General features: G+C 38.1%; 1 protein-coding gene across 1 annotated transcript; it reads left to right on the top strand.

Moving 5' to 3' along the window:
- The first annotated feature begins 142 nt into the window (after positions 1-142).
- On the top strand, positions 143-25,546 carry LOC103480725 (NACHT, LRR and PYD domains-containing protein 12-like). The gene is made up of 12 exons (XM_017309983.1): positions 143-885; positions 1,610-1,891; positions 2,586-4,084; positions 4,129-4,391; positions 6,899-7,078; positions 11,004-11,177; positions 12,619-12,792; positions 12,986-13,171; positions 23,183-23,356; positions 23,453-23,626; positions 24,311-24,466; positions 24,967-25,546. The coding sequence occupies exons 1-12, from the start codon at positions 858-860 to the stop codon at positions 24,977-24,979; spliced, it is 3,303 nt and encodes a 1,100-aa protein (XP_017165472.1). The 5' UTR covers positions 143-857; the 3' UTR covers positions 24,980-25,546.
- Positions 25,547-27,400: the final 1,854 nt, after the last annotated feature.

The following is a 27,400-nucleotide window of genomic DNA, read 5'->3' as shown; positions in this document are numbered from 1 at the left end:
CTAAATATTTTTCCTTCTTTCATTACTGTTTTTTCTTTTGTCTGCCATATTTGCAGCTCTTCATTCTACATTTTAAGAAATGACAATCATCTGTCCCACAAATTAGAGTTATTCTACAACACAGACAGTAGTTCTACAATAAATGTTCCTGTTGACTCTTAACTATTTGTTTATTATGTAGAACAAAAGTAAGCTCAAACAGCATTTTACTATCTAAAAAATATAGCCAGAGTTCACCCTATTCTCTCCCTACTGAGACTCTGATGCATCCTTTTATTTCCAGCTGTATTGACTATTGTAAATAATGCCCTGCTTTCTGGTCTTTCTAAAATCACTCTGCACAGCCTTCACCTGTTGCAAAACTCTGCTGCTCCAGTGCTAACCAAGACCACAAGTCTTTAAGACCAGCCTCAAGACCCGACTTTTTAACTGTATTTCTTGAATTGGAACATTTCCTGCCCGAGTCTGTGCATTTTCCATAAAGTTGTGTTTATCCATGTGGGGTGAGTATGGTATTTTTTTTTTTTTTGTGAGTTTGTACTGCAGTTTGAGCTGCTTTTAGTATGAAGAGTGCTTTATAGATTTGATTAAAATGGCAAGAACAAATACTTAATACTTGTTCCTCATGAAGTAAACTATGATAGATTAATATTTAGATCACTGATTTAAAAAAGTCAGTTTACATACTAACATAATACAATTTTCATAGTTATATAAATATGTTTAAATGAGTATTTTCATGCCTAATCTGGTAGTTTTAGTTTCTAATCCAACTTAATAAGAGCAAAGTGAATTATTTATGGAAAAAACAGATGCTTATGAAACACAATGAATCCTTTATGTTTTCCAGATAAAAGATGGCGCAGCAGCAGGAAGTGGATTTTGGTAAGTGATAAAGCAGAAATAAACCATCTTAAAGGAACAAACTGACCAATCAGCCTGTGTTACTGCCATGTGATGAACCTCAGCCTCATTGTGCATTTATTGTTTTCATGCTTCCTGTTCAGTGAAGCTCTGGTGGAAACATTGTGAGTTTCTGTGAAACCTGAAGGTAAAAACTGAACTCGGATGGAAACGGAACGAAAAGGAACTGAAGTGAAGATCAGTCCAGCAGCTCTGATACTTCAGGAGTATATACTATATAAACTATTTATTTTATCCAGTAATCAAATCATTTGTTATCTCAGATGGAAAGACTTGTGCCTTTTATTCCAACATTTAGTGACAGAGATCCTAAAGAAAGATGAAAGTGTGAAAATGTTAGTTGATCATTCAATATTTTCTTCACAATATTCACCAAGAATATCACAATTTTCAGTTTTCTCTAAAATAGTGCAGCTCTATATTTAGAAGGTGTTTCTTTTATTTTTCTTCCATGGAGTGAGGAAAGAAAGTGATGAACCAGAAGCTTCATTTGGTCTCATGTAGACAGAATCGGTGGTCGTCACTCAGATATGAGGCAGAAACACAGCAACAAGTTTAGACCTGAGGAGTTGATCCGCAGGCTCTGAGGGGAATCTCTGGATGGAGCAACATGAATAGTTGATCTTCGTCATGTTTTTATCTGAGACGTCAGTTTGAATAAATCCTGTTTGATTTCTGCCTGCAGAGAAAAAACTTCTCAAGGTTCGCTCTGAGTTTGTGGAGAGAGTTTCTGAGGAAATCCTGAAACAGCTCCTCGATGGCCTTCTATCAGATGGCGTCTTTAATCCTTCAGAGAAGGAGGAAATTCTTCAGAAAATCCAAACCAGAGCAGATGAGGCCCGTGCCACCATAGATGCTGTGATGAAGAAAGGAAAGAGAGCCAGTGACATTATGATCCAACGTCTTCAGCTCATAGATCCAACCCTGTCCAACCAGCTGGGTTTGTCCTGTTTGTCTCCTGCTAAAGGTGAGACACACAGTTCATTAATCTGCTTTTACACCCTCTACTGTCTTTGATTAAAGTCTCTGACACCTCCCTCTGAACTAGTACTCCCTAAACATTCATTTTACTGGTGAAAACATTTCTTGTTCAGATCCTGTTTTACAAAACGGACCTTTAAGCTTTGTTGTCACCTTGTGGTGTTCAGTTTAGTAACTTTAATCTGATTCCTGGATTTGAAATAGTAACGCCTTAGATTACTCGTTACTGAGAAAATAGTATTGTGGCTGGAAGGAGTTTGCAATTAGCACCTAGCCTACGTCATCTACCCAGAATGCATTGCAGCACAAAAAAACTTGCAGACTTCTGAGTGACAGTTTAGTTTGAATGTATCAACCTAAGCAGCCTACAATATTTTTACTCATATTTTTGCATCTGAAATAAATGTTTCTCAGTCTATTATGGCAGCTAAATGTCTTTTATCCATCGCCGCAGTGAACTCAAATCTGAGTTTTCAAAGAATTACAAATTAAGTCTCAAAATTTCTCAAAGACTGAAGTTGGAATGACTTTCTTTTTAGATAAGGGTAATTATTTTTATTAAGTTAGTTTTTCATCTTTGTGAAAGTTTAAATACAAATCCCTTCTAAGAACATCAAAAGTAATTGTATTCCTTAAGTTTAGGTAAAGTGTACGCTGTTGTGCATTTCTCTATTTTTCAGATATTGTTGGTCAGTGTAATCTCAAAAAATCGCTAAAGATGAAATTCCAAAGTCTCTGTGAAGGCCTCACTGAACATGGAAATAACATCCTTCTGAACCAGATCTACACAGAGCTCCACATCACAGAGGGGTTAACTACAGAGGTCAACCAGGAACATGAGGTCAGACAGATTGAAACAGCATCCAGGAAACAAGAAACAACAATCAGACGAAAAGACCTCTTTAAAGTCCCACCTGGAAGTGATCAACCAATAAGAACAGTGATGACTATGGGAGTGGCTGGCATTGGGAAAACAGTTTTAATACAGAAGTTCATTCTGGACTGGGCCGAAGGGAAATCCAACCAGAACATCCAGTTCATATTTCCATTCACTTTTAGAGAGCTGAATCCAATGAAAAAAGAAAAGTTCAGCTTATTAGGACTGATTCATAAATTCTTTTCTGAAACCAAAGAAATCAGCAGCTTAGAAGCGTTCCGGATTCTCTTCATCTTTGATGGCTTGGATGAGAGTAGACTTCCAATGGACTTCCACAACAAGGAGATCCTGACTGATGTTACAGAGTCCACCTCAGTAGATGTTTTGCTGACAAACCTCATCAAGGGGAAACTGCTTCCCTCTGCTCTCCTCTGGATAACCACTCGACCTGCAGCAGCCAATCAGATCCCTGCTGAGTTCACTGACATGGTAGCAGAGGTTAGAGGGTTCACTGACCCCCAGAAGGAGGAGTACTTCAGGAAGAGATTCAGAGATGAAGAGCAGGCCAACAGGATCATTTCCCACATCAAGAAATCAAAAAGTCTCCACATCATGTGCCACATCCCAGTTTTCTGCTGGATCTCTGCTAAAGTTCTGGAGGATATGATGACCAAAGAGGGAGGAGATCTGCCCAAGACCCTGACTGAGATGTACGTAGAGTTCCTTCTGGTTCAACTCAATATGAAAAAGGAAAAGTATGACGGAGGAAAAAAGAGAGAATCTATCTGGAGCTCAAAGAACAGGAAGCTGATTGAGTCTCTAGGAAGACTGGCTTTTGAGCAGCTGCTAAAGGGAAACCTGGTCTTTTATGAATCAGACCTCAAAAAGTGTGGCATCAACTTCAAAGATGCTGCGTTGTTCTCAGGAGTTTTTACTGAGATGTTTAAAAAGGAGAAAGGGGTTCGCAACATCACCGTCTATTCTTTTGTTCATCTGAGCATCCAGGAGTTTCTGGCTGCAGTCTACACGCGCCACTGCTTCACCACCTGGAGGAAACGAAAACTGATCAAGAAAATTTTGGAAAAATATTATTTTTCCTTGTCTTTGGATGAGTTCATGAAGAAAATCATGGAAAAATCTCTCCGCAGTAGAAATGGGCACCTGGACCTGTTTGTCCGCTTCCTTCATGGTCTCACTGTGGAGTCCAACCAGAGACTCTTAGGAGGCCTGCTGGGTCAGACAGAGAACAGTCCAGAAACCATCCAGAGAATCATTACCAACCTGAAGGAGATGAACACTGATGTTATCACTCCTGACAGAAGAACCAGATCTTCTGTGGTTCGAAGAAGGTGAACACTGATGAAATCTTTCCTGACAGAAGCATCAACATCTTCAACTGTCTGGTGGAGATGAACAACGTCTCATTTCATCAGGAGATAAAAAAGCTGCTGGATTCTCGGAAGGAGCTCTCAGAGACGGACTGTTCAGCTCTGGCCGACGTGCTGCAGATGTCAGAGGTTCTGGATGAGTTGGACCTGGAGAAGTACAACACATCAGATGATGGACGACTGAGACTGGTTCCAGCTGTGAGGAACTGCAGAAAGGCTCGGTGAGTCCAGATGTTTTCATTGTGTGGATGCTGATTCAGCACTATTGTCCTCACGTTACTACCTCTTTCATCATTTGAACTATTTCAACCATTCAAACATTTAAACATTCAGCTCACCCAGAGCAGTCACAGCTTTTGGTTTTTAGACATTTCCAACATCCAAATGTTTTTAAATCAGTTTTCAAATAGAAATTAATAGAAAACCTTGAACTCTAGAAAATCTCTGTTTTCTTTGAAAGATCCAATCAGCCAGAGACAAATTTTAACTTTAAACTCCTCTTCACTCATTGGAAGTGAATGGGCCACCATTCCATAATTCACATTTTTTTTTAAATGGCTCTTTTTATCAAAGAACTGTTTACATTTAATGAAAACTTGTATGATTATAAAATAAGCCCCCTCATTGTTGTTGTTGCCAGGGAAACTAGTTGGAAACTTTGTGAACCACCTTTTCCTCCTCCACTAGTTTCCTCTGAGTTTGTAATTGACCAAAATGTGGTGATTGTTGTCTGGTTCCAGAAAAAGTCATAATTTCTGTCAGATCCTCCCAAAGTTCTGAAAACTCTGCTTGCAGAGCTGGAACCATTTCCTCATCAACTCTTCATCTGCAGCCTTTGTTAGCTGTCCTCCATGAAGACCTGTAGTGACATGAGTTTAACCGTTTTGGGCATCCCAGTCTCTTCTAGTTACTGGTAGAACTTTCTCTGCTTCACCATGAAAGATGCTGCTGAACCCAAACGCTCTGTCTCCTGCAGGGGTTTTGGTCCTTAGCTCCTTAGTAGTAGTTTAGCAACAATTTCTTCTGACATCCAAACCTTTTGTTCCTCTGAAAAAATGGACAGACCACTGCAGAGACAGACTGTTTCTCTCAGATCAACAGTCTGAGAGGGCGGTCCAGGCCTGAATGACCAGAAAGACCGGTTCTGCTGCTGCCTGCAGGACGACCAGAACAATTTGAAGCCTTTAGCTGAAGCAGGTTGACGATTGTCCACTGGATTTGATGCTTTGCTAAAGCATCAAATCCAGCAGATGGACAGAGACAAAAATCTGGGAGCATCATCTGTCTGGTCTGCTCCCAGTTTCCTCTGTGGCAGCATTTAATAACTTGCTGGTGGGAGCCATGTTTATGTAGAATACACTACAAATGATGATGATTAATCTAGATCACTGGTTCTTAACCTGGGTTCGACCGAACCCCAGGAGTTCGATGAGTCGGTCTCAGGGGTTCGGCGGAGTCTTGGAGTTCGGAGGTAAAGACACACTTGTGTAAAGTCGTGATGACGCCCCGCTTTGCCGTCACTTGCTGCAGAGGATCACATTACATTGCTTAGCCAATCAGAGCTGCGGATGACCCCTGATTGAAGGAGCTCCTCTCTCAGCATGGATTTGAACTTGTGTCTTTAATTACTTCAGCAAAACTCACCGTTTTTACCAAATTCTGTAGCTTTCGGTGTACTTCTAAATCTGCTACCTTAGTCGCATCTTTTCGGGGTTGCTACGTTGGGGTGGTAACACAACTAATATAATTACATTACTAAATCAGAATACCGCAAAGTCCATCCATCCATCCATTTTCTTGCACCCTTGTCCCTTAGTGGGGTCCAGCTAACGTTCCGGGCGAGAGGCAGGATACACCCTGGACAGGTCGCCAGTCTGTCACAGGGCGACACAGAGACACACAGGACAACCAACCATGCACACACACACTCACACCTAGGGAGAATTTGGAGAGGCCAATTAACCTGACAGTCATGTTTTTGGACCGTGGGAGGAAACCGCAGTACCCGGAGAAAACCCACGCATGCACAGGGAGAACATGCAAACTCCATGCAGAAAGACCGGGGCCGGGAATCGAACCCAGAACCTTCTTGCTGCAAGGCAACAGCTCTACCAACTGTGCCACTGTGCAGCCCTACCGCAAAGCCTTTATTATTTATTATTAAGTTTTCATTATCTTAAGAATGTAGAGCTAATTAAATAATCTAAATAAGACCTTAAAGTGGTTCCAGTTTCTCTCGATGGCCAACCTGTTGAAACTGTGACAAATTTTAAATACCTTGGGTCGTTCCTGGACAGTCAGCTCAACTTTGCTGAAAACACTGACTATATTTTGAAGAACCGTTCTCAGAGACTCTACCTTTTAAGAAGACTTGGTGATCATGGGGTGACCCAACTAGATTCTACTTGGGTCACCCCTATGTCTTGAAATTGGGGGGAAAAAATTCATATTTTATCTCTACAGAAGGGTTCAATGAATGCACATATGAAACTGGTGGGTTCGGTACCTCAAAAAAGGTTAAGCACCACTGTTCTAGATGCTGCAGCAAATATTGGCTAAACAAACCCAGAGTTTAATCAGGAACTGCACAGATTCTCTGTCGGGTCAAACTCAGTAAACTGAAGATCAGATGTTGATCAGATGATGACATCACTGTTACCATATTTTAGTCTGTTTATGATCCAGATTGATTTCATCAGAACTGGTTTTATTTCTTCTCTAATCACAGACTTGGTGGCTGTACGCTCCAAAGGAATGAATGTGAGGTTGTGGCCTCGGCTCTGAAGTCCAACCCAGATCTGACTGAACTGGAAATAAGTGAGATCTTGATAGAGGGAGGTGGAGACTCTGATATGAAGCCTCTGTGTGAGATCCTGGAGAGTTCAGTCAGTAAAGTGAAGAATCTGAGGTTTGTTTTCTCTATTTATCCAGTAAAGTTATTCACTGATAAATTGATTGTTAGTTAAAGAATTGTATTCAAAAAGATTTCCTTTTACACTTGTTTGTCAGAATAAAATATCAAAAGCATTTCACTTTATAAATTAATTATTTTTCTTATTTCAGGGTTTGACATTATTAAACTTTATTTTTCAGATTTTCTTCACATTAAAATGTTTTGACTGATTAACTAAATGAGAAAATAAGTAAAATAATAATTAATGATGGAGATGTTTCAGTTTGGTTTGGTAAAGATTCAGATTGTTTTATTTCTCATTGCTGATTCTCATCTTTACATTCATGACTGAAATTACTGATTGTAGAAAAGCAAATCTATATGAAATGAATGACAGTGAGGTTTGCAGCAGCAGCAAGTTCCAGAATAACTTCTAAACCTGATAAAAAATATACATTACTTTCATAGTGTATCAGAAAAACATCATGTTTAAGTTTTATCTCGTATTAGTATTCAATAACAGAACTCAATGACTACATAATAACTTAAATCTGAAATAAAACCTACATTTTCCTCATTGTCCATCTATAGATGATCTGTGCTGGGCGGTCAGTTGTATCAGCCAATCATCATTCAGTATTCATGACATCAAAGAACTCTGCTCTGATGTGATTGGAGGATTGTAGCTCCACTCTTTTCCAGCATAACATCGATTTAATTAAATTATTGTTCTACATTTTATTATTTATATTCATATTTGAGTTTTAACTTGCATCTCTTATTCTTTATTCAGTTTGTGGGGCTGCAGTTTGTCAAAGACCAGCTGGACGTCTCTGTTCTCAGCTCTGAAGTTCAACCCGTCCAATTGGTCAGGACTGAAGCCGAACAGATCCAGCTTGGAAGGTTCTGGAGTGAAGGAGCTCTGTGGATTCCTACAGAATCAACTCCGCAAAATACAACTGTTAAGGTCAGAAACCATGTTTTGGTGTGAATAAAATAAAACTGGAAGGAAACTAATAACAGGAGAGAAACTAAAGAGGAAACGGCAATAAAGACGGAAAGGCAACAACTGATCTAAGAAAACTAAACAGAAATGCACAAAGATCAAAATCATAAACAAAAATACATTAAATACAAAGGATCATACTCGTATGGAAAGACATTCTGCACAATAATTAATACAGGTGAATGAACAGCATATGGCAAGAACTAAGATTTTTTTTTATCCATTATAATGTAAGATAATATTGTTGGTTTGTTGAAACCACAACTAATACTGTCATATATTTTACACATCATAATAGCAATATTGGACTCATTACTTTTCAATGAGATTTTCTTTTGGCTTTATTTTTAATGTTATTTTTCATGTCAGAGTTAATTACATGAGACGTTTGACTCCATGACAGTTTGACTTTTAATCATGGGGATTTGATTAAGAATCAGATGTTTTTCTTTGTTATTTTTGGATAGTAAAACTATTGATCTATAAATCAACAGACAAGTTCATATAAAACTTGTCTGTTTTATATGAACAGACAAGTTTTATATGAAACTTGTCTGTTTCATATAAGAAACTTGTCTGTTTCATATTGCGAGGGAATGCTTTTTGCATTCCCTCGCAATAATCTGCTTACCAATTCATGGGGCATAATTGATACTCTAAGCCTTTCTTACGGTCGCCATCGTACTTTCTGCCTTAATATAAGGTTATGCAAGGTTTTTCCATGAATGTTAATATCTCCTTGTGAAATACACATTTGTTTTATCTTTTCCTTTAGTATAGAAAGGCACAACAAACCTATAATATAAACAGAAACTTTCCGTAAGTAGGAAAGAAATAAAGATGCAGCTAAACTATTTGGACTATTTCTGAGTTATTATCGTGGGGTAATAAGTCATCTGACAGTTTTGATTGTGTCTTTATTGTGCTGGTCGTCTGAATGGTTTAAAGTTTTCATGTGCAGTTCCATCTCAACCTTAACAGACATAAACATGCAGTGAATAAATCAGTTTTTTTACACCAAATAGTTAATAATAATTAATTAAAGTGAAGATCAGATGTTGATCAGATGATGACATCACTGTTACCATATTTTAGTCTGTTTCTGATCCAGATTGATTTCATCAGAACTGATTTTGTTTCTTCTCTAATCACAGACTTGGTGGCTGTACGCTCCAGAAGACTGAATGTGAAGTTGTGGCCTCGGCTCTGAAGTCCAACCCAGATCTGACTGAACTGGAAATAAGTGAGATTAAACTGGGAGGTGAAACCATTGRAGACTCTGATATGAAGCCTCTGTGTGAGATCCTGGAGAGTTCAGTCAGTAAAGTGAAGAATATCAGGTTTGTTTTCTCTATTTATCCACTAAAATCAGTCATTGATATGTTATGGCTTTGTTTAATCAATAATTGTATTCTTTTACAACAACCTATTTAGATGTCAGAATAAAATCTCAAAAGCATTTCACTTTATAAATGAATCATTTTCTTATTTCAGGCTTTGACATTATTGAACTTTTTCAGGTGTTCTTCACTTTAAAATGTTTTTGACTGAACTAAAATTAAGTAAAATGGTTCAAATGATGATAATTAATGATGGAGATGTTTCAGTTTAGTTTGTAAAGATTCAGATTGTTTTATTTCTCATTTCTAATTCTCATCTTTACATCCAGAGTTAAATGTTGTTCCTCCAGAGTCGAGCCACAAACGCTGACCAGTTCAAATCACCATCAATGAAACATCTAAGAAGTGACTGATTGTAGAAAAGCAAATCTAGATGAAATGAATAAAGTGAGGTTTTCAGCTGCAGGTTCCTCACTTTGTCCTGAAGCTGTGGTTCTGTTGGGCCGGGTCAGAGAGGAACCGTCCTCTTCGTCTCTGTGATGAAGCTTCATCAGGGCCATGACTGCCTTTTGGACATCTGTGCAGCCAGCAGTCGTCTGAATGATTGGGTCCTACTAACACAATCTAGAGGAGGTTTTTTCAACTGGTGGCACTCAGACCACTTCCGGGCCACAAGCAGCTTCCTGCTGGACTTCTGAGTTTATTTGAACAAAAAAAAAAAAACATCTGGGAAAATATTCATGAGACAGAACTTATTAAAATCCAACATTTTAAATGATTAAAAAAACTTCCATCCATCCATTTTCTGACGCTTATCCGGGGTCGGGTCGCGGGGGCAACAGCTTCAGAAGGGAGGCCCAGACTTCCCTCTCTTGTACCCGTGATCTCGTTCTTTCGGTCGTGACCCAAAGCTCATGACCATAGAAGAGGGTGGGAACGTAGATCGACCGGTAAATCAAGAGCTTTGCTTTTTGACTCAGCTCTCTCTTCACCACGACGGACCGGTACARCGCCYGCTTCACGGCAGACGCTGCCCCAATCCGCYTGTCGATCTCCCRYTCCCTTCTTCYCTCATTCATGAACAAGATCCCCAGATACTTAAACTCCTCCACTTGAGGCAGGACGACCCCCCTGACCCGGAGAAGGCACTCTACCCTTTTCCGGCTCTTGATTCTGTATTTTATTTAAATTGAGTTTTGTTTCAAATTAAAATCCAATAAAAAAATAAAAAAAACAATGACAGTAACTTTTAAATCTTTCATGGTGTATCAGCCAAACATCATGTTTAAATTTTACCTCATTAGTATCCAATAGCAGAACTCAATGACTACAGAATTACTTAAATCTGAAATAAAAACTAACATTTTCTCATTGTCCATCTATAGATGATCTGTGCTGGGTGGTCATTTGTATCAGCCAATCATCATTCAGTATTTATGACATCATAACTCTGCTCTGATGTGATTGGAGGATTGTAGCTCCAGTCTTTTCCAGCATCACATCGATTTAATTAAATAAATGTTCTACATTTTTATTATATATTTGTTCATATTTCAGTTTTAACCTAAGTCCTTATCTTTTATTCTTTATCCAGATTGGATCTCTGCAGTTTGTCAGAGACCAGCTGGACTTCTCTGTTCTCAGCTCTGAAGTCCAACCCGTCCCATCTGACAGAACTGAAYCTGATCGAGTCCAACCTGGATGGTGCTGGAGTGAAGGAGCTCTGTGGTTTTCTACAAAATGATCTCTGCAAAATACAACAATTAGGGTAAGAAACCATGTTTTAGTGTGGAACATAATAGAAACTTAAAGGAGACTAATAACAGGAGACAAACTGAAGAAGCAATAATAAACCAAGGAAATCTAAAACTTATCTAAGAAAAGTAAACATAAATGCAAAAAGATTCTATATAAACATTAAAAAATTAATACAGGTGACTGAACAGTATATGGCAAGAACTAAGATTGTATTTTTTCCAATTATAATGTAAGATAAGATTGTTTGTTTAGACCACAACTAATACTGTAATCTGGTCTGTAAATATATTAGTAGTAAAGGACTCATCACTTCTTAAGTTTTCTTAATGAGATTTTATTTTATCTTTATTTTTAATGTCAATGTTGTTTCCATAAGGCTTTTGACTCCATGACACTTTGAATTAGACTCGTTTCGATTTCATTAAGAACCTGATTTGTCATTTGTAGTTTTTCGACAGTATAACTATTGATCTACAAATTAATATGCAAGTTTATATAAAATTATCTTGCATGTTTCTGTCCCATATTTATGACATTAAGAGGAGAACAGGCCTTTATGTTTTCCACTTAAAGCTTTGATTTACATGGTAAATGCTATGTGGTGACATTTTATAGATGATACTCTGACGTCCCGTTTTCCTGAAGTTAGCGCAGAGCTACAGCCAAAGAAACTGACACTGAAGAGAAGAAGAGTTATGACTGATTTAGTTGCTTTATCAATGTTTTATGTTACAGGCCACAGCTTTGTAAAGCTTTTAAAAAGCAATTAAAAAACAATGACAAACGAATAACTTCTAAGTCTGAAATAAAAACTAAATTTCTCTGAGTGTTCATCTTGTCCCACAAATGATCTGTGCTGGGCGGTCAGTTGTATCAGCCAATCATCATTCAGTATTCCTGACATCAAAGAACTCTACTCTGATGTGATTGGAGGATTGTAGCTTTAGTACTTTCCAGCGTAAGATCGGTTTAAATGAGCAAATTTTCTATCCATCCATCCATTTTCTTACACCCTTGTCCCTTAGTGGGGTCAGGAGGGTTGCTGGTGTCTCTCCAGCTAGCGTACCGGGCGAGAGGCGGGGTCACCCTGGACAGGTCGCCAGTCTGTCGCAGGGCAACACAGAGACACACAACCATGCACACACACACTCACACCTAGGGACAATTTAGACAGACCAATTAACCTGACAGTCATGTTTTTTTTGGACTGTGGGAGGAAACCAGAGAACCTGGAGAAAACCCATGCATGCACAGGGAGAACATGCAAACTCCATGCAGAAAGACCGGGGCCGGGAATCGAACCCAGAACCTTATTGCTGCAAGTCAACAGCTCTACCAACTGCGCCACTGTGCAGCCCCAGCAAATTTTCAAATTTTTTATTAATTGTTCATATTTCAGTTTTTACCTGCATCCTGCTGGTTTTAGCTCACGTCTTTTATTCTTTGTTCAGATTGGAGAAATGCAGTTTGTCAGAGACCAGCTGGACGTCTCTGTTCTCAGCTCTGAAGTCCAACCCGTCCCAACTGACAGAACTGAACCTGAGCGGGACCAACTTGGGAGGTTGTGGAGTGAAGGAGCTCTGTGGTTTCCTACAGACTCCTGGCTGCAAAGTTCAATGGATCAGGTCAGAAACCATGTTTTTAGTGTGAATAAAATAAAATTTGAAGGAAACAAATAACATCTGAGAAACTAAAACAAGAAAATCTAAGACTGCTCTGCACAAAGATCAAATAAAAGACAAACAAAGACACTAAATACAAAGTAACGTAGTGATATGGATTTCATCAGAACTGATTTTGTTTCTTCTCTAATCACAGACTTGGTGGCTGTACGCTCCAGAAGACTGAATATGAAGTTGTGGCCTCGGCTCTGAAATCCAACAAAGATCTGAAAGAACTGGAAATAAGTGAGATTGAACTGGGAGGTGAAACCATTGAAGACTCTGATATGAAGCCTCTGTGTGAGATCCTGGAGAGTTCAGTCAGTAAAGTGAAGAATATCAGGTTTGTTTTCTCTATTTATCCACTAAAATNAACTAAAACATTTTAACTTTATCACAACTATAAAAACCAAAATAAACTAATACCAAAAAGGTTTTAGCAATTATGCCATTAGTGGAGAGAGGCTATGCTATTAGTGGAGAGAGGTAGATTGTTTCACATCAAGTCCCCTGCTTCCAGCAGCCTGATGGATTGTTCCACTTCCTGGTTTTCTTTTGAGCCAACCCCCTTCTGCCAGCCAGTCCTTAAACTCAGCAAAAYAAAATATTAATGATCTTAAATAAACATAAGGCGTTTACTAACTGTGTGCACCCAAATTAGTAAACAACCTAATGCAATAACCACCACCAAAGAAAAAGTGAAATTCTAAATATATTATATGAAACACTTAAATACTAACACTTAGGAAAAGATGGAGGATCCTCCACATTCATGTTATCTTTTTATATTTCCCTTTATGTAATGTGGGTTGCTGGATGTTTAATAAACATTTTAATAATGTTCTTTGTGTTTTTCTATGCAGCTGACTGTGTGCAAATTTAGTAACTGCACCTTTATTTTAGTCCTAAATGTTTAGTTTTTTTTGTATTCAGATCAACAAAGAAATAAAATATCCTTAACATCCATCCATTTTCTAACACCCTTATCCCTCAGTGGGGTCAGGAGGTGCTGCTGCCTCTCCAGCTAACGTTTCAGGTGAGAGGCGGGGTCACCTGGACAGGTGGCCAGTCTGTCCCGGGCAACAAACTTCATCTTTTATGTCTAATTTACCTCTGTTTCCTATGGATTGTCTAGAAATACAACTAAACAAAGTTGTTTTTATTGTCAAATAATTTTTCATGTTTTTTCTACCAACATAGAACAGTAAAACAGCATTGCTTGTTTTGGGAAATAGTCCTAGTGAAAAATACTAAGCTGGATTTTGTAATTAAAGAACTTCACTTCTGGGGGTTATTGGTGTGATTTTCTTTATTTTCTTTTGAAGCTCCAGCTCTAGACAAACCCATATGCTCCCTCAGTCAATCACAGCAGTAACTTTTTATCTCACCCTCACCCACATCTACTAAATCTCATTATCTGACAGCAGCTTCGATCGTTAAAACGTGCCAAAACAGAAGCTTTCCTCCTCTGAAAGCCTCATTTAACTCTTGGCAGTATCTCCTAACTTTTAGTTTGTTTCCCTGACTGAAAACCTCAACTCTGATGAGGCCAGTTGTGAGAGGACTTTATATGAGACTGAGGAAAACACACCAATCTGTAAACCTGACACAGAGTGGCCTTTCAACATTTCAGTATTAATTCCCAAAATGTGCACATTGTTTCGTTTTCAGTTAAATCGGTGGTTCTTGTTCCATCACGCAGTGAAAATGTGATGCGTTGTCATTACAAAGCAAATTCTGCGGGAACAGAAAATAGTTATAAATCATGGGGATTTTCCAGTTTGTTTTTGTGTTTTGTTGTTTTTTACAGTGAATCTTGTGACACCAACCTCAGATGAATCAGTATTAATGCTGATTGATTGGATGTAAAAGATTATTTGTCAATATTAACTTTTAATAAAACCTTCACATACCATTATATTATAAAAGTTTCCCGTTGTACAGTTTATTCACATCTTATAAGTTTATTTTAATGAAAATACACAAAGGAGCAAAAACTTCTAAATAGAAACAGCCTTAAACTTTATGAATCACTGAAAACATTTAAGTACATTGTTTCTTCACTTTAAATATATATTTCTCTGATTTAAAAAAAATCTAAAGTAAAGAAAAATGTCCTGACTGGTTTTTGGCAGTTTTACTTTCATTCTTTTAAATGACTTCATTGTTATTCTGTCCTTCAGTTCAGCTGCTTTAACCACAAACCAGGAAGTCACTTGAGTTTCTAATTCAGTAGTGAGAAGCTACATTATTTCCGACCACATTAAACATGATTATAAATTGAACATAGTTGCCAAATTAATGCATTTAATTAATACATTTTAAGCCCACAAAAACATTAGAAGGAACTTAAGATGGCATAAAACAAGAAGACGCAGCTTGTCTAGTACGTAGAGGTCGTCTTTCAGATTTAGTTTTCCTTCTATAAATAAAGTAATAAATAAACAGAATAGTCACTACTGCTGCTGCTGCTGCTGCTGCTGCCCCAAAGTATAATCCTGTCCTTCCCCAATCCTCTGATGCAGCGCTGACAGTTGCTGGGAGTTCAGATGGATGAGAGTCTGTGGTGAAGGACAGGAGGAAAGAAACTTTTATTGTCCAAAATTCAAACAGAAAACTGTTCTCACTTCGAAGTATAAATTTACTGGCTGTTCAAAGCTCACTTACCGGTCACATTGAGGTTAAATGTGTCTGATCCAAAGCAATGGCCAATCCTCAGTTTACACACAAGACTTCCAGAGTCTTCAGTCCTCAGTCTGGACACATGGAGTCTGATTCGTCCTTTTCTGAGGACGTCTTTGTCAAACAGAAGTCGTTCTGAAAACTCGTCATTCTGAGACTCTGAGACTTTATCACCATTATGTTCAACATACTCGTATAAACGTTTATGATAGTTTGTTATATCATCTTTGAGCCAATCACAAGAAACAAGCCACAAGTTGTTAGAGCACTCTAGTTTGGGGGTGAAGGTGAAGTCCAGTGTGATGTTGTCGTTCTTCTCAGCCCAATATGACTTCTGTGCTGACTTTACATCAATGTCAGCTAATGGTGGAAGTAAAAGTTAGACAGTCAGAAACACAGGACAAGCAATTATATCAAACCTTTGTTGTTACAATTAACTTTGATTTTATAACCTCTTAATATTCTACTCACATGTAGTCTGAACTCCTCTGTCTGGTGCTGAAGAGACAAAGAAAGAAAGTGAGGAGATAAAAACTGTGTCTAAAACGTAGTTCTGTTCTCTGTGGCTGATTTTCCAGTGACGGCCATAATCACATAGAGATGCTGTCATGATTTGAGGGTGAAACAGGCAGCACAGGTGAACAATGAGACATGGAAACACAGACACTAGTAGCTACTCAACAAATAACAACGGTTATTAACCCTAGACAAGGATCTGACAGGGAGTTTTGGACACCGGTGAGGTTAAATAAACAGGGAAGGTGATCAGGGGAAACAAACTGGGGGCAACAAAGGGGAAAACACGACAACACAGAACTAATTAACAGAGAAAATCAAATCCTCACAGATACCCGATACAGTTTAAAACATTTATTTTATATTATTGATTAAATAAAGTTAAAACTGACCACAGAGATGTGAAGAGAGATGTGAAGAGAGCACGATGAAAGCCATAACCCTTCTCCCTATGAACATAAAAAACAATCAGTGAAGTTATTTTCAACACTCGGATAATTCAAAGCCTTTTCCAATGACACTACTAAATATTCAATACAGTTTAGTTAGTAAAACAGCCGTTTTTTCATCAATACTTTAATGGAAAAATGTTTTTGATCATGCACAATTTAGTTTCTTTAAGATATAATCCATTGATCAAGGTAAAGAAAATATGGAAGCCATTAAATCCCTTTATTTGCAGAGAAAGCTCTAATTGGTCATTTCATATTCAAACTGAATTCAGAGCTTTTGTGATAAAGTGAGCGATTCTTTAAGCCTGAACTTTCTACTAATCAAGCCAGTAAGTATATAAGTTATCAATGCCTGGCTGTGTAGGTTCTCATATTAATCACAAACTATCTAAGGGTTTTCACTGATAACAGTAAATATCTATGGATTAAAATTCGGTGCACAAATATGTTCGATACTTGAGTCTCTATGGCACCATAATGTGGTTCAGCATTGAACCGAAGTAGAACATTTTCTAAAACAAGTAGATGGATACGCTGGATATCAAGCACTTTGACAGAATATCTTAACAGATACTTACATTTCCAGAGACAGAAAACTTTGTCTTTTGTCCAAGCCATCAGTACAAGGATAAAAATAATGTCTATAAAGAAAAACAGAAAACCTGACAGGACACAATTTTCTCTCTCTTTGATCCTGTAACAAAACTACTGATTGTTAAAAGTCTTTGCATCAGCGTCTAAGATGAGACTGTATATATATATAAGATATCATGTGTTTGGTCTTGTGATCGGGCTGATTTCACGTTCAGACACAGTTTCACTTTTATGTTCCTCAAAAAAAAGAAAACAATTAGCTGAACTGATGTTACTGATCTGATCTGTCCAATGCATTTAGATGCTTCAAAACCYAAAAMTCATTTCGGTAAACAAATAATCTGYCATGTAAATCAAGTGTTTTGATCCGYTAGTTYAAAGTTACAAAGTATTCTGTCTTGCTTCAATTTAATATTTAATTTTATGGGTTTTTTCTGCATGATTTATTTGATAATATGTTCAGAATATCAGTTCCAACATTTGAATAAATGATCTCTGTGAATCCCATCAAGTTTCTCAGGGGATCAGAGACTCGTGCAGCTTAAGAAGAAGGTGTAAAGCTCTAACAGAGGCTAAATTATRCTGAAAACTGTCTTTTACTGCCAGWCGGCTCAGAACTATGACGACTATGTTGCTTTTCAGGAAGGAAGAAATCGTTTTGGGGACTCAGGTGAGAGAGAAGCAGAAGTAACAGAATATGATGGGGATGTGGAGTTCATCCACAGTGAAGGTCATATTCTTTACGTCGTTGTAAGGAATGTTAAGAGGGTTTTTTTCAGCTGTGTTTTTACGCAGCAGGTAACAGGTTGGTTTAGAGAAGTTCCCACTGTGCAAGCACAACATCTCAGCTGGAAAACTATTTAAAAATATATATTATTAGATTTAGTTGATGTTTTTAACACTTTACTGCTGAGTACAAAACAGCCTTTCTGTCTTCTACTGATTAAGTTTTCCATCATTTCCAAATTTTCCCTGTTTTGTTTTTTTTTTTTACTTAATTTTGCACTTAGATTCATCTCTTAGCAAGCAAACCTTCTGTTCATTTTTATGTTTGTTGATTTCATGCTTGCTTTGCTTTGAAGAGCTCGTTTTTCTTTTTTTTTCATTATTATTTTGTTTCATCTCTGTAATATGACAATAAAATGCAGACCCATGTAGCTTTTGCTGTTACGATAATGATAAAATAATTTAAWCAACATGGTGAATTAGAGGGAGAGAACAGACATGATCTGSACCAGAGAAGGCTGGTTATCAAAACGTGGAGCGACAAAAGAAATTAAACAAGCTATTAAATAACATAAATAAATATTAAAAGACCCAAAAAGTTGAGCATATTGCTGAATTGCGTTGAGGTACATCAGTGATTGTTTTCCTCTATGTTTCCAGCAAAGGGCATCAACTATCCACATTCCTGCTGATCCGCCCCATAAAACAATCTGCTACACCTGATAATTCCCCCTCCAATGTTTAGGGCTGTTGTCATGGCGACCCAACCAAAACACTGATCCCTGACGGACATGAGAGCACAAGCTTGTTATGAAGTTTAGATGAGCATGATTAAGCATTTAGACTGACACACCAACAGAAAGTGAATCATCATCTTCAAGTCGCCGTGACTCGTTTACTGCGGCGCTGTGACAAACCGCTGCAGCCTGGAGGAAACGGGAAGCTGATTTACTGTGATGTCACACCTACTGTTGACAAAAATTYAATTTTCTGAACCAAATGGAGACTCTTTTTACATTTATTTAAAAGTAGAATAATGCATTCTTAAGATAAAAAGCCTTTATGAACCTTTWTGCCTCATCTGTTCATGTTAGCCGAAGCTAAAGTCTTAACTTATTATGTCAGAGTTTTGAATTTAATTTTCATGAATCTCTTGCTTTTTTTCCACATATGATGCACTTTCAAATTCTCAATATCTGTTTGTTTGTGGAGGGGAATCCACACCATTTATCAGTTGTTGGTTTTTGATTTGTTATTGTTTCAGACTTAGGTCTTATTTCCTCTTCTTGTTAGTTTTTATATTTCATGTGGGATCGAGGCTAATTKTGTGTGAAATGAAYCGTTTCTGTGTTGATTTGGATCACGACTCTTCTGAAAATGTTTTTTTTTCTGTCTGCAGCCGCTYRATGTCTCTCAAAGTATTTTAAATGTTTCACAGAATCACCACTATTTTTCCACATTTTTCTTGTTTTTGCTTTGCACTCGAGTCATGTGAACAAATAAAATCACTGTTCCGGTAACAATGAGCTAAACTGGATTTTTTTTCTCATAAATTAGGAAATTTAGTTTGAGACATGCAGCTCTATATCACAGATCAAGATAAAACCTGCATTTATTCACTCATAATATTTGTGATGACTCCTTTGTTAACATAACTGTGACCTTTTCTCAAAGTGAAAGTTGTTGCTTTGCTGTAAAAACCTGTCATGTCTTCACTGTTTCTTCCTGTAACTGAGTTGAACCTGCACGTGTACTTCCTGATGTCCCAGTTTATTTACTTCACTCACTGTTCCTATGGAAACACTGTTTCAAAAGTCATTTTCAGGGGTGATTGAACGCTTACCTACATAATCATTTTATATATTTACATTATTGATCCTGTAGAATTTCAATATTTAGGCCTCATTTCTYTAGGCTGTTCTTCTAAACATTTTTAGACACATGTAATGATTTTTTTATTATTATTTCTGTTGCCTGCGATACCAGCTGTGTTTACTACCACTGTAGGGTAAACAGAAACGTCAGAGGGAGCGGTTCTTTGACGTAACACTTAAAAAACTCCCCGTTTGTAGCCGTGAAAAGGAATGCATCTGTGAGTAAAGAGTATTTGCAGCTGCAGCAGCTCAGAGTAACACAAGCTGTAAAACTGAGAGTTTTAAACTTCACAAGCAGAGTGAAGCATTCTGGGAGATATTGATTCAGGAGAGCCAGCAGTCTGGTTATTATGTGAGTATTGATGATATAACAGAACTGAGACAGATGGAATTGCAGAAAACAGGAGCTGTGGATTATTTACTTTTATGTAGTCTTTATTTTACCAGATTAAACTCTTATTGTTAAATATGTTTTGGGTTAAACAGCTGGCAGAAGAATAGACACATAAATAATTTGACTAGTGAATYGTGGAGCTTTGAATAAACAATCAGTGCAGCAGGTTATTCAGGTTTTACTGTGCAGCAGTCAGATGCCTGCAGCCAGCAGGTGTAACTGTTTTTACAATGTTTTTCTCACAGATAATCAGGGATTTAAATCTCTTTAGCTCCTAATAGCTTTTTGCACTTGAACTTAGCTTCATTTGCATCAAGGATCTTCTGTTTTCCAAAGGAAGAAGATGATCTGCAGGATCCTGCTGCTCACTGCCATGACCTCAACCATCTGTGGTGAGTCAACATGTTAAAATGAAAGCTAGCAGAAAAAAAAAATCTACAAAACTTCAGGCTGCACCAACAAAACTTGTTTTATTTGGAAATAAGTGAAGGAATTATAGAGCTGCAGGGAAGGCAGAGGGTATTAATATGCATTAAAAACTTGTTTACTTAGGTTTGTGCTGGCAGGTTGTAAACAACTTCCTTACTGTCAGACAGGAATGACTAAGCTGTAGGTAAAAATGCTGAATGTTGAGTCTCAACATGCCTGGTTCAGCAGATCAGATTGTAAAAAAAAAACTAAAAAAAAACTTAAGGCATGTGTGCAAACTGTGTCCCATAATTTTATTAGGCCATTTGTAGATCATAGAAGTTTTTTGTATTTTGCATTGTGTAGAGAATGTTAAGAAAATACATTTAAAATATGCTAGTTTTAAAATTTAACATGACTTGATTGAAATAGCCTAATTATAGTTTTAAAATGTATAACTTATTCTGGCCCGTTGACCTTTATGTTACCTGTAGTTAAGGCAGATTGTTTGCCAAGATCTTTGATCTGCCCTCAGTAGCAATCAGCAGAAAGTTCCAGCTTTTCACACTGATCTGTGAAAGCCATGAAGCAGCAGGAGATCAGGAGAGTACCTGCTTCCACCTCATTTAGATAATGGTGACAACTGGTGTTTGATCTTGTGAACAAATTGCAGGGGGTTTCTAACTTTAAAAAGGGTCAGAGAGACAGGTCCTGGTTGGATGAGCAAAGATACGCCTTATTTGAATAAATTAAATACAAGAAGATAAAACTTTCTACACAGAGTAGCAAATCAGATTTTGCTCTTTGCAATTTCTCCAAAGACGTCTTTGCTTTTTATTTGTCGTTTCCATCTTTTGTCTTTTTTCCTCTCTCAGGTAAATTCACATGTTGTTTGTGCTCTGAGGTTTCTGGTGTTATGTAAAGTGCTTTTCTGGTAATAGTATGCATCTGTCTTGAATAAATGCTGATTATTGTGACGCTGTCWTCTCTGCGTGGCTTTTGTTTCCACGCATGGAATCATTGAATCCGGGAGCAYAAGAGAATATAACGAGCCGGAAGTTGATGATTTTATTCTCTTAACAAGAAAGAAAAGCTTGTCGGAGTAGCTTTATTTTAATTGTAYTGTATATTTGCTTTTATTTCCTTYCTTGGTTTCAGGCTCGGTGTCGAGTCACAGCGACGGTCTGCTTTACCAGGCGGAGGAACGTGATGACGTCACCATCGAGTGGCGCTTTGCCCTCAGGCCTGGCCTTACAGTCTCCTCCCTTAAGATCCACTGTATTCAGTTACCTGGGCTGAAGGTGTTTTACCATCTGGACAGCAGCGTCGTCGAAGCTCAACACCAGCAGTTCGCTGGTCGGGTTCGGTGCGATGAAGAAGCGCTGGCGGCGGGCCGGGTCAGACTTCACCTGGCCGGCGTCAGGGCCGAGGACTCGGCCAGGTATCTCTGCAGAATGGCCACAGGGCGCGGCAGGAAGGTCAAAGAGTTCACGCTCAACGTCACTCGTAAGTTTCTACTCAACTAAAATATATGTTTCTCTTTGATAGACAAAGATTGTCCAAACCTTTGTCTTCAACATAAGAAAATAATTCACAGAAATGTGTGTTTCGTGTTATTATGTGAGCAATGCTCCTTGGGGATTGAAGGGAACAAAAGTTTTATTTTTTAAATATTCCTTTAGGAATCAGTGTCCTTTATTTTACATAAATATTCTTCTAAATGCAGCATTTTCATAGGTACAGTTAGACAGTAACTAGTTACATTTATTCAATTGCATTTATTTGAGTGACTTCTTTGAAAAAAATTTACTTTTAGGAATATTTTTACTATGCTGTACTTTTTACTTTTACTTCAGCAACTTTATTATTTAGTATTTCTGCTCTTACTTGAGTTAAATTTCTGGATTTCCTTCCCACTGAATTAAAAACAAACATGTTTTAACCAAAGATTCACCAGACAGACCCTCACCTGCAGTTTTNTTTAAAATGTTTTTGACTGAACTAAAATTAAGTAAAATGGTTCAAATGATGATAATTAATGATGGAGATGTTTCAGTTTAGTTTGTAAAGATTCATATTGTTTAATTTCTCATTTCTGATTCTCATCTTTACATCCAGAGTTAAATGTTGTTCCTCCAGAGTCGAGCCACAAAAACTGACCAGTTCAAATCACCATCAATGAAACAACTAAGAAGTGACTGATTGTAGAAAAGCAAATCTAGATGAAATGAATAAAGTGAGGTTTGCAGCTGCAGGTTTCTCACTTTGTCCTGAAGCTGTGGTTCTGTTGGGCCGGGTCAGAGAGGAACCGTCCTCTTCAGTCTGACAGCTGTCAGTCGGTTGGAGCCTCGTCTCTGTGATGAAGCTTCATCAAGTCGCGTCTCCTTAAAAAATAACGGCTTTCATTGGCTTTCAGCAGCTTTAATGAGACCTCAAGGCCATTAATAAATATACTGAGTGGTTCTGATCCGGTTACCAAGTTGGGTCTCCAGATGATTATCGGGAAATAGAAAACTTTGAGTTCCTTTTTTGATAAAATGTTCTGGTTCTGCTGGTTTGGACTCTTTGAACCAGTTTGACTGGATCAGATGTTAGAATCAGTTCATCATGTTTTTTGTTCAGGGAAATTAATTTTCTACATTTTTATTATTTATTTCAGTTTTAGCTGCATCCTGTTGGCTTCAGCTCATCTTTTATTCTTTACTCAGATTGAGGAGCTGCAGTTTGTCAGAGACCAGCTGGACGTCTCTGTTCTCAGCTCTGAAGTCCAACCCGTCCCACCTGACAGGACTGGACCTGAGCAGCACCAACCTGGAAGGCTCTGGGGTGAAGGGGCTCTGTGGATTCCTACAGAATCATTTGTGCAAATTACAAAATTTAAGGTCAGAAGCCATCTTTTAGTTATATTTATGTGTTCATATTTGAGTTTTAACCTGGGTCCTGTTGGCTTCAGCTCACATCTTTTATTCTTTATTCAGATTGGTGATCTGCAGTTTGTTGGAAACCAGCTGGGCTTCTCTGTTCTCAGCGCTGAAGTCCAACCCGACCCAACTGACAGAACTGGAGATGATCGACAGCAACCTGGGAGATTCTGGAGTGAAGGGGCTCTGTGGTTTTCTACAGACTGAAGGCTGCAGATTTGAGAAATTGATGTAAGATTTCAGTTAATTCATTATGTGATCATAATATCAAAGTTCATCTCTTCTGTTCTAATAAATATTTTCTGGACGTGGATCCAGAGTTTAATTCAGTCCCTCTGTGTTACTGAGTTGGACCCGCTGATCTGAGGTCAGAACAGGACAGCATTCAGTGTGCATAAATCCCCCTCATGTGAAGCAGGTCAAAGGTCATTCAACCCAGTCTAAAAAAGCAAATTCTTGGAATCTGACAAGAACAAATCAATAATCAATGCTTGATGCTTCAACGGTTTGATCAGAACCTGGAATGATTGTTCTAACTAAAATCCTCCAACACAACAAGACCCAGTACCGGGTTCTGGTTCTGTTTCGGCTCCTAAAGTCGGTTTGACATTAAATACTCTCCATGTGTTTCTGGATGATGAATGATTAAAATACTTGAGTTTCTCTGTAATAATCTCTATTTGTTGACATTTCCTCCTGATTGTTAGTTTGTGTGAAACTTGACTGATTTGCTGCAGAAGCTGAGTTTGTAGTGATGGAGCTGCTGGTGGAGCTGACAGAGTTTAGGAGCTGAAGTCAGCAGGTCTTTACTGAAGCAGCAGCATGTTGGCATTAATATTCATGAGAATCTTTAACTGGTTCTGTTGGACTGGTTCACCTGTTGGCTCCAGCTCACATCTTTTATTCTTTATTCAGGTTGATCCGCTGCAGTTTGTCAAAGATCAGCTGTGATTWTCTGGCCTCAGCTCTGAAGTCCAACAGCCTCCAACTGACCAAACTGGACCTGAGAAAGAACTACAACCTGAAGGAGTCAGATGTTGAGCAGCTGAGGCATCTTGTAAAGACTGTGGAGTAAGTGCGTCTAGCTGCTGTCAGCGTATTTAATTAAACCCAGTTAGCATCAAAGCAAAGCGCCAGTGTTCCCAGTAAAGCTGCAGCTTCTCAGTGGGAGGAGAATGGTTCAGGCTTCCTGATTGGACACAAAGACAGCAATCAGCCAATCAGAGGAGCAGCAGCTTGCTGTGTTCCTGTGTTTGTGTTGATGTGAAGATGAGTGCTGTTGCTGTGTCCATGTCTCCAGGAAGTCCAGCTGGACTCCAGCGTCCAGCCGTCCATCCTCTCTAGAGACAGTGGTCCTCATTCATCAAACTGTGGCAGATCTGATCTCAGATCTGCTTGTTCTCTCAGTTCCACGGGAAACAACTGATCAGGTTCATCTTGGTCACAGCTCTGAGATCAGTCTGACTGCAGCCTGGAAACCATCTACTGGATGTGCTGCGTCACTGACTGCTGCAGGAGAGAGGCTGGAAACACTCACTCATCTGCTCTCTCCGTCCTTCTTCTCTCTGCAGGTGGAGGGACTGATGACCTCTGTAAAGTAGAGAACGGTCTCTGTGTCCTGCTGATCCTCAGAGGTTGAAGCTGCTGCAGTTTGAGTCTAAAGAGACTCTGACTGGATCATGATGATGACCTCTGACCTCAAAGATTTTCCTCCTGTTTATTTTCTCATGTCTGTCATTTAGTGTCAGATATTGTTTGTCTCTCTGGATCAATAAAGATCCGATTCAAACTCTGCTCCATTTAGAGGCTTCATGGAGTTTTGATCTGAACTGGACTCAACTGGAAAGTTGATGTTTTTTCTCTCTGATTCATTTTCATCCTGGAACCTGAAATGATCTGAGATGAAAACATGGGAATCATTTTCAGTTCAGCTTTGAGTCATGAAAAACATTCAAACCTCTTTTCTCTGCTGCTTCTGCTTCTGTTGACATGAAAATGTTCCTCAAAGCTCCACAGATTAAAAGATGCTTTACTGGAAACTGCAGAGAAACTTCAGCTTTTGAAACCAGCCTGTGATGAACAAACTGGTTTCAACATGTTTTTCATACTGGTTTTCAGTCTGTTCTACAGAAACACTGATCTGAGAGCAGTTTTTAGGAGCATCCTTTCTTTAAGAATTTTTTTTTTACACATTTCTATTTTTATGGTCATAAAAAAATAAGTTTTGCATCATAGTCATTGATTCTCAGAGCTTTAATATTTTTCAGTTTGTTTTGGTTCACTTTTTTAACTCCATTTTGTGTTTTACTTTGAGTTTTCTAGAGAACTTTAGGACTCGATCTGTAATTTTACAGATTTATTCAGAATTCAGAGAATCACTAAGATAATGAGCTGATTGGTTCATTGTGACGGTCCGACCAGTAAAACAAAAGGACAAAGGCATATATAAAAAATATTTTCTATTTATTTTTTCCAAAGAATATCTTAACAAAAAGGTTCAACAACAAATCTAAAAAATATAACAAAATGGGCCCAAAAGAAATCAACTGAGGCAACATAACTCAAGATAACAAACCAAAAGACTCACTTAACAATGAACACACAGAGGGATTTATACAAACAGGCTAGCCTACACAAACGAGGAGGGGTAGGGAAGGWGACAAAGACAAATAATGTATAAACATAAATGACTAATTTAAACTAAACATTTTAACTTTATCACAACTATAAAAACCAAAATAAACTAATACCAAAAAGGTTTTAGCAATTATGCCATTAGTGGAGAGAGGCTATGCTATTAGTGGAGAGAGGYAGATTGWTKYRMAWCAAGTCCCCTGCTTCCAGCAGCCTGATGGATTGTTCCACTTCCTGGTTTTCTTTTGAGCCAACCCCCTTCTGCCAGCCAGTCCTTAAACTCAGCAAAACAAAATATTAATGATCTTAAATAAACATAAGGCGTTTACTAACTGTGTGCACCCAAATTAGTAAACAACCTAATGCAATAACCACCACCAAAGAAAAAGTGAAATTCTAAATATATTATATGAAACACTTAAATACTAACACTTAGGAAAAGATGGAGGATCCTCCACATTCATGTTATCTTTTTATATTTCCCTTTATGTAATGTGGGTTGCTGGATGTTTAATAAACATTTTAATAATGTTCTTTGTGTTTTTCTATGCAGCTGACTGTGTGCAAATTTAGTAACTGCACCTTTATTTTAGTCCTAAATGTTTAGTTTTTTTTGTATTCAGATCAACAAAGAAATAAAATATCCTTAACATCCATCCATTTTCTAACACCCTTATCCCTCAGTGGGGTCAGGAGGTGCTGCTGCCTCTCCAGCTAACGTTTCAGGTGAGAGGCGGGGTCACCTGGACAGGTGGCCAGTCTGTCCCGGGCAACAAACTTCATCTTTTATGTCTAATTTACCTCTGTTTCCTATGGATTGTCTAGAAATACAACTAAACAAAGTTGTTTTTATTGTCAAATAATTTTTCATGTTTTTTCTACCAACATAGAACAGTAAAACAGCATTGCTTGTTTTGGGAAATAGTCCTAGTGAAAAATACTAAGCTGGATTTTGTAATTAAAGAACTTCACTTCTGGGGGTTATTGGTGTGATTTTCTTTATTTTCTTTTGAAGCTCCAGCTCTAGACAAACCCATATGCTCCCTCAGTCAATCACAGCAGTAACTTTTTATCTCACCCTCACCCACATCTACTAAATCTCATTATCTGACAGCAGCTTCGATCGTTAAAACGTGCCAAAACAGAAGCTTTCCTCCTCTGAAAGCCTCATTTAACTCTTGGCAGTATCTCCTAACTTTTAGTTTGTTTCCCTGACTGAAAACCTCAACTCTGATGAGGCCAGTTGTGAGAGGACTTTATATGAGACTGAGGAAAACACACCAATCTGTAAACCTGACACAGAGTGGCCTTTCAACATTTCAGTATTAATTCCCAAAATGTGCACATTGTTTCGTTTTCAGTTAAATCGGT

The sequence above is a fragment of the Poecilia reticulata genome, linkage group LG2 (assembly GCF_000633615.1).
Source record: "Poecilia reticulata strain Guanapo linkage group LG2, Guppy_female_1.0+MT, whole genome shotgun sequence".
Classification (NCBI taxonomy): domain Eukaryota; kingdom Metazoa; phylum Chordata; class Actinopteri; order Cyprinodontiformes; family Poeciliidae; genus Poecilia; species Poecilia reticulata.
The sequence above is the reverse complement of the archived record's forward strand: the minus strand, read 5'-3'. Positions and strand labels throughout refer to the sequence as shown.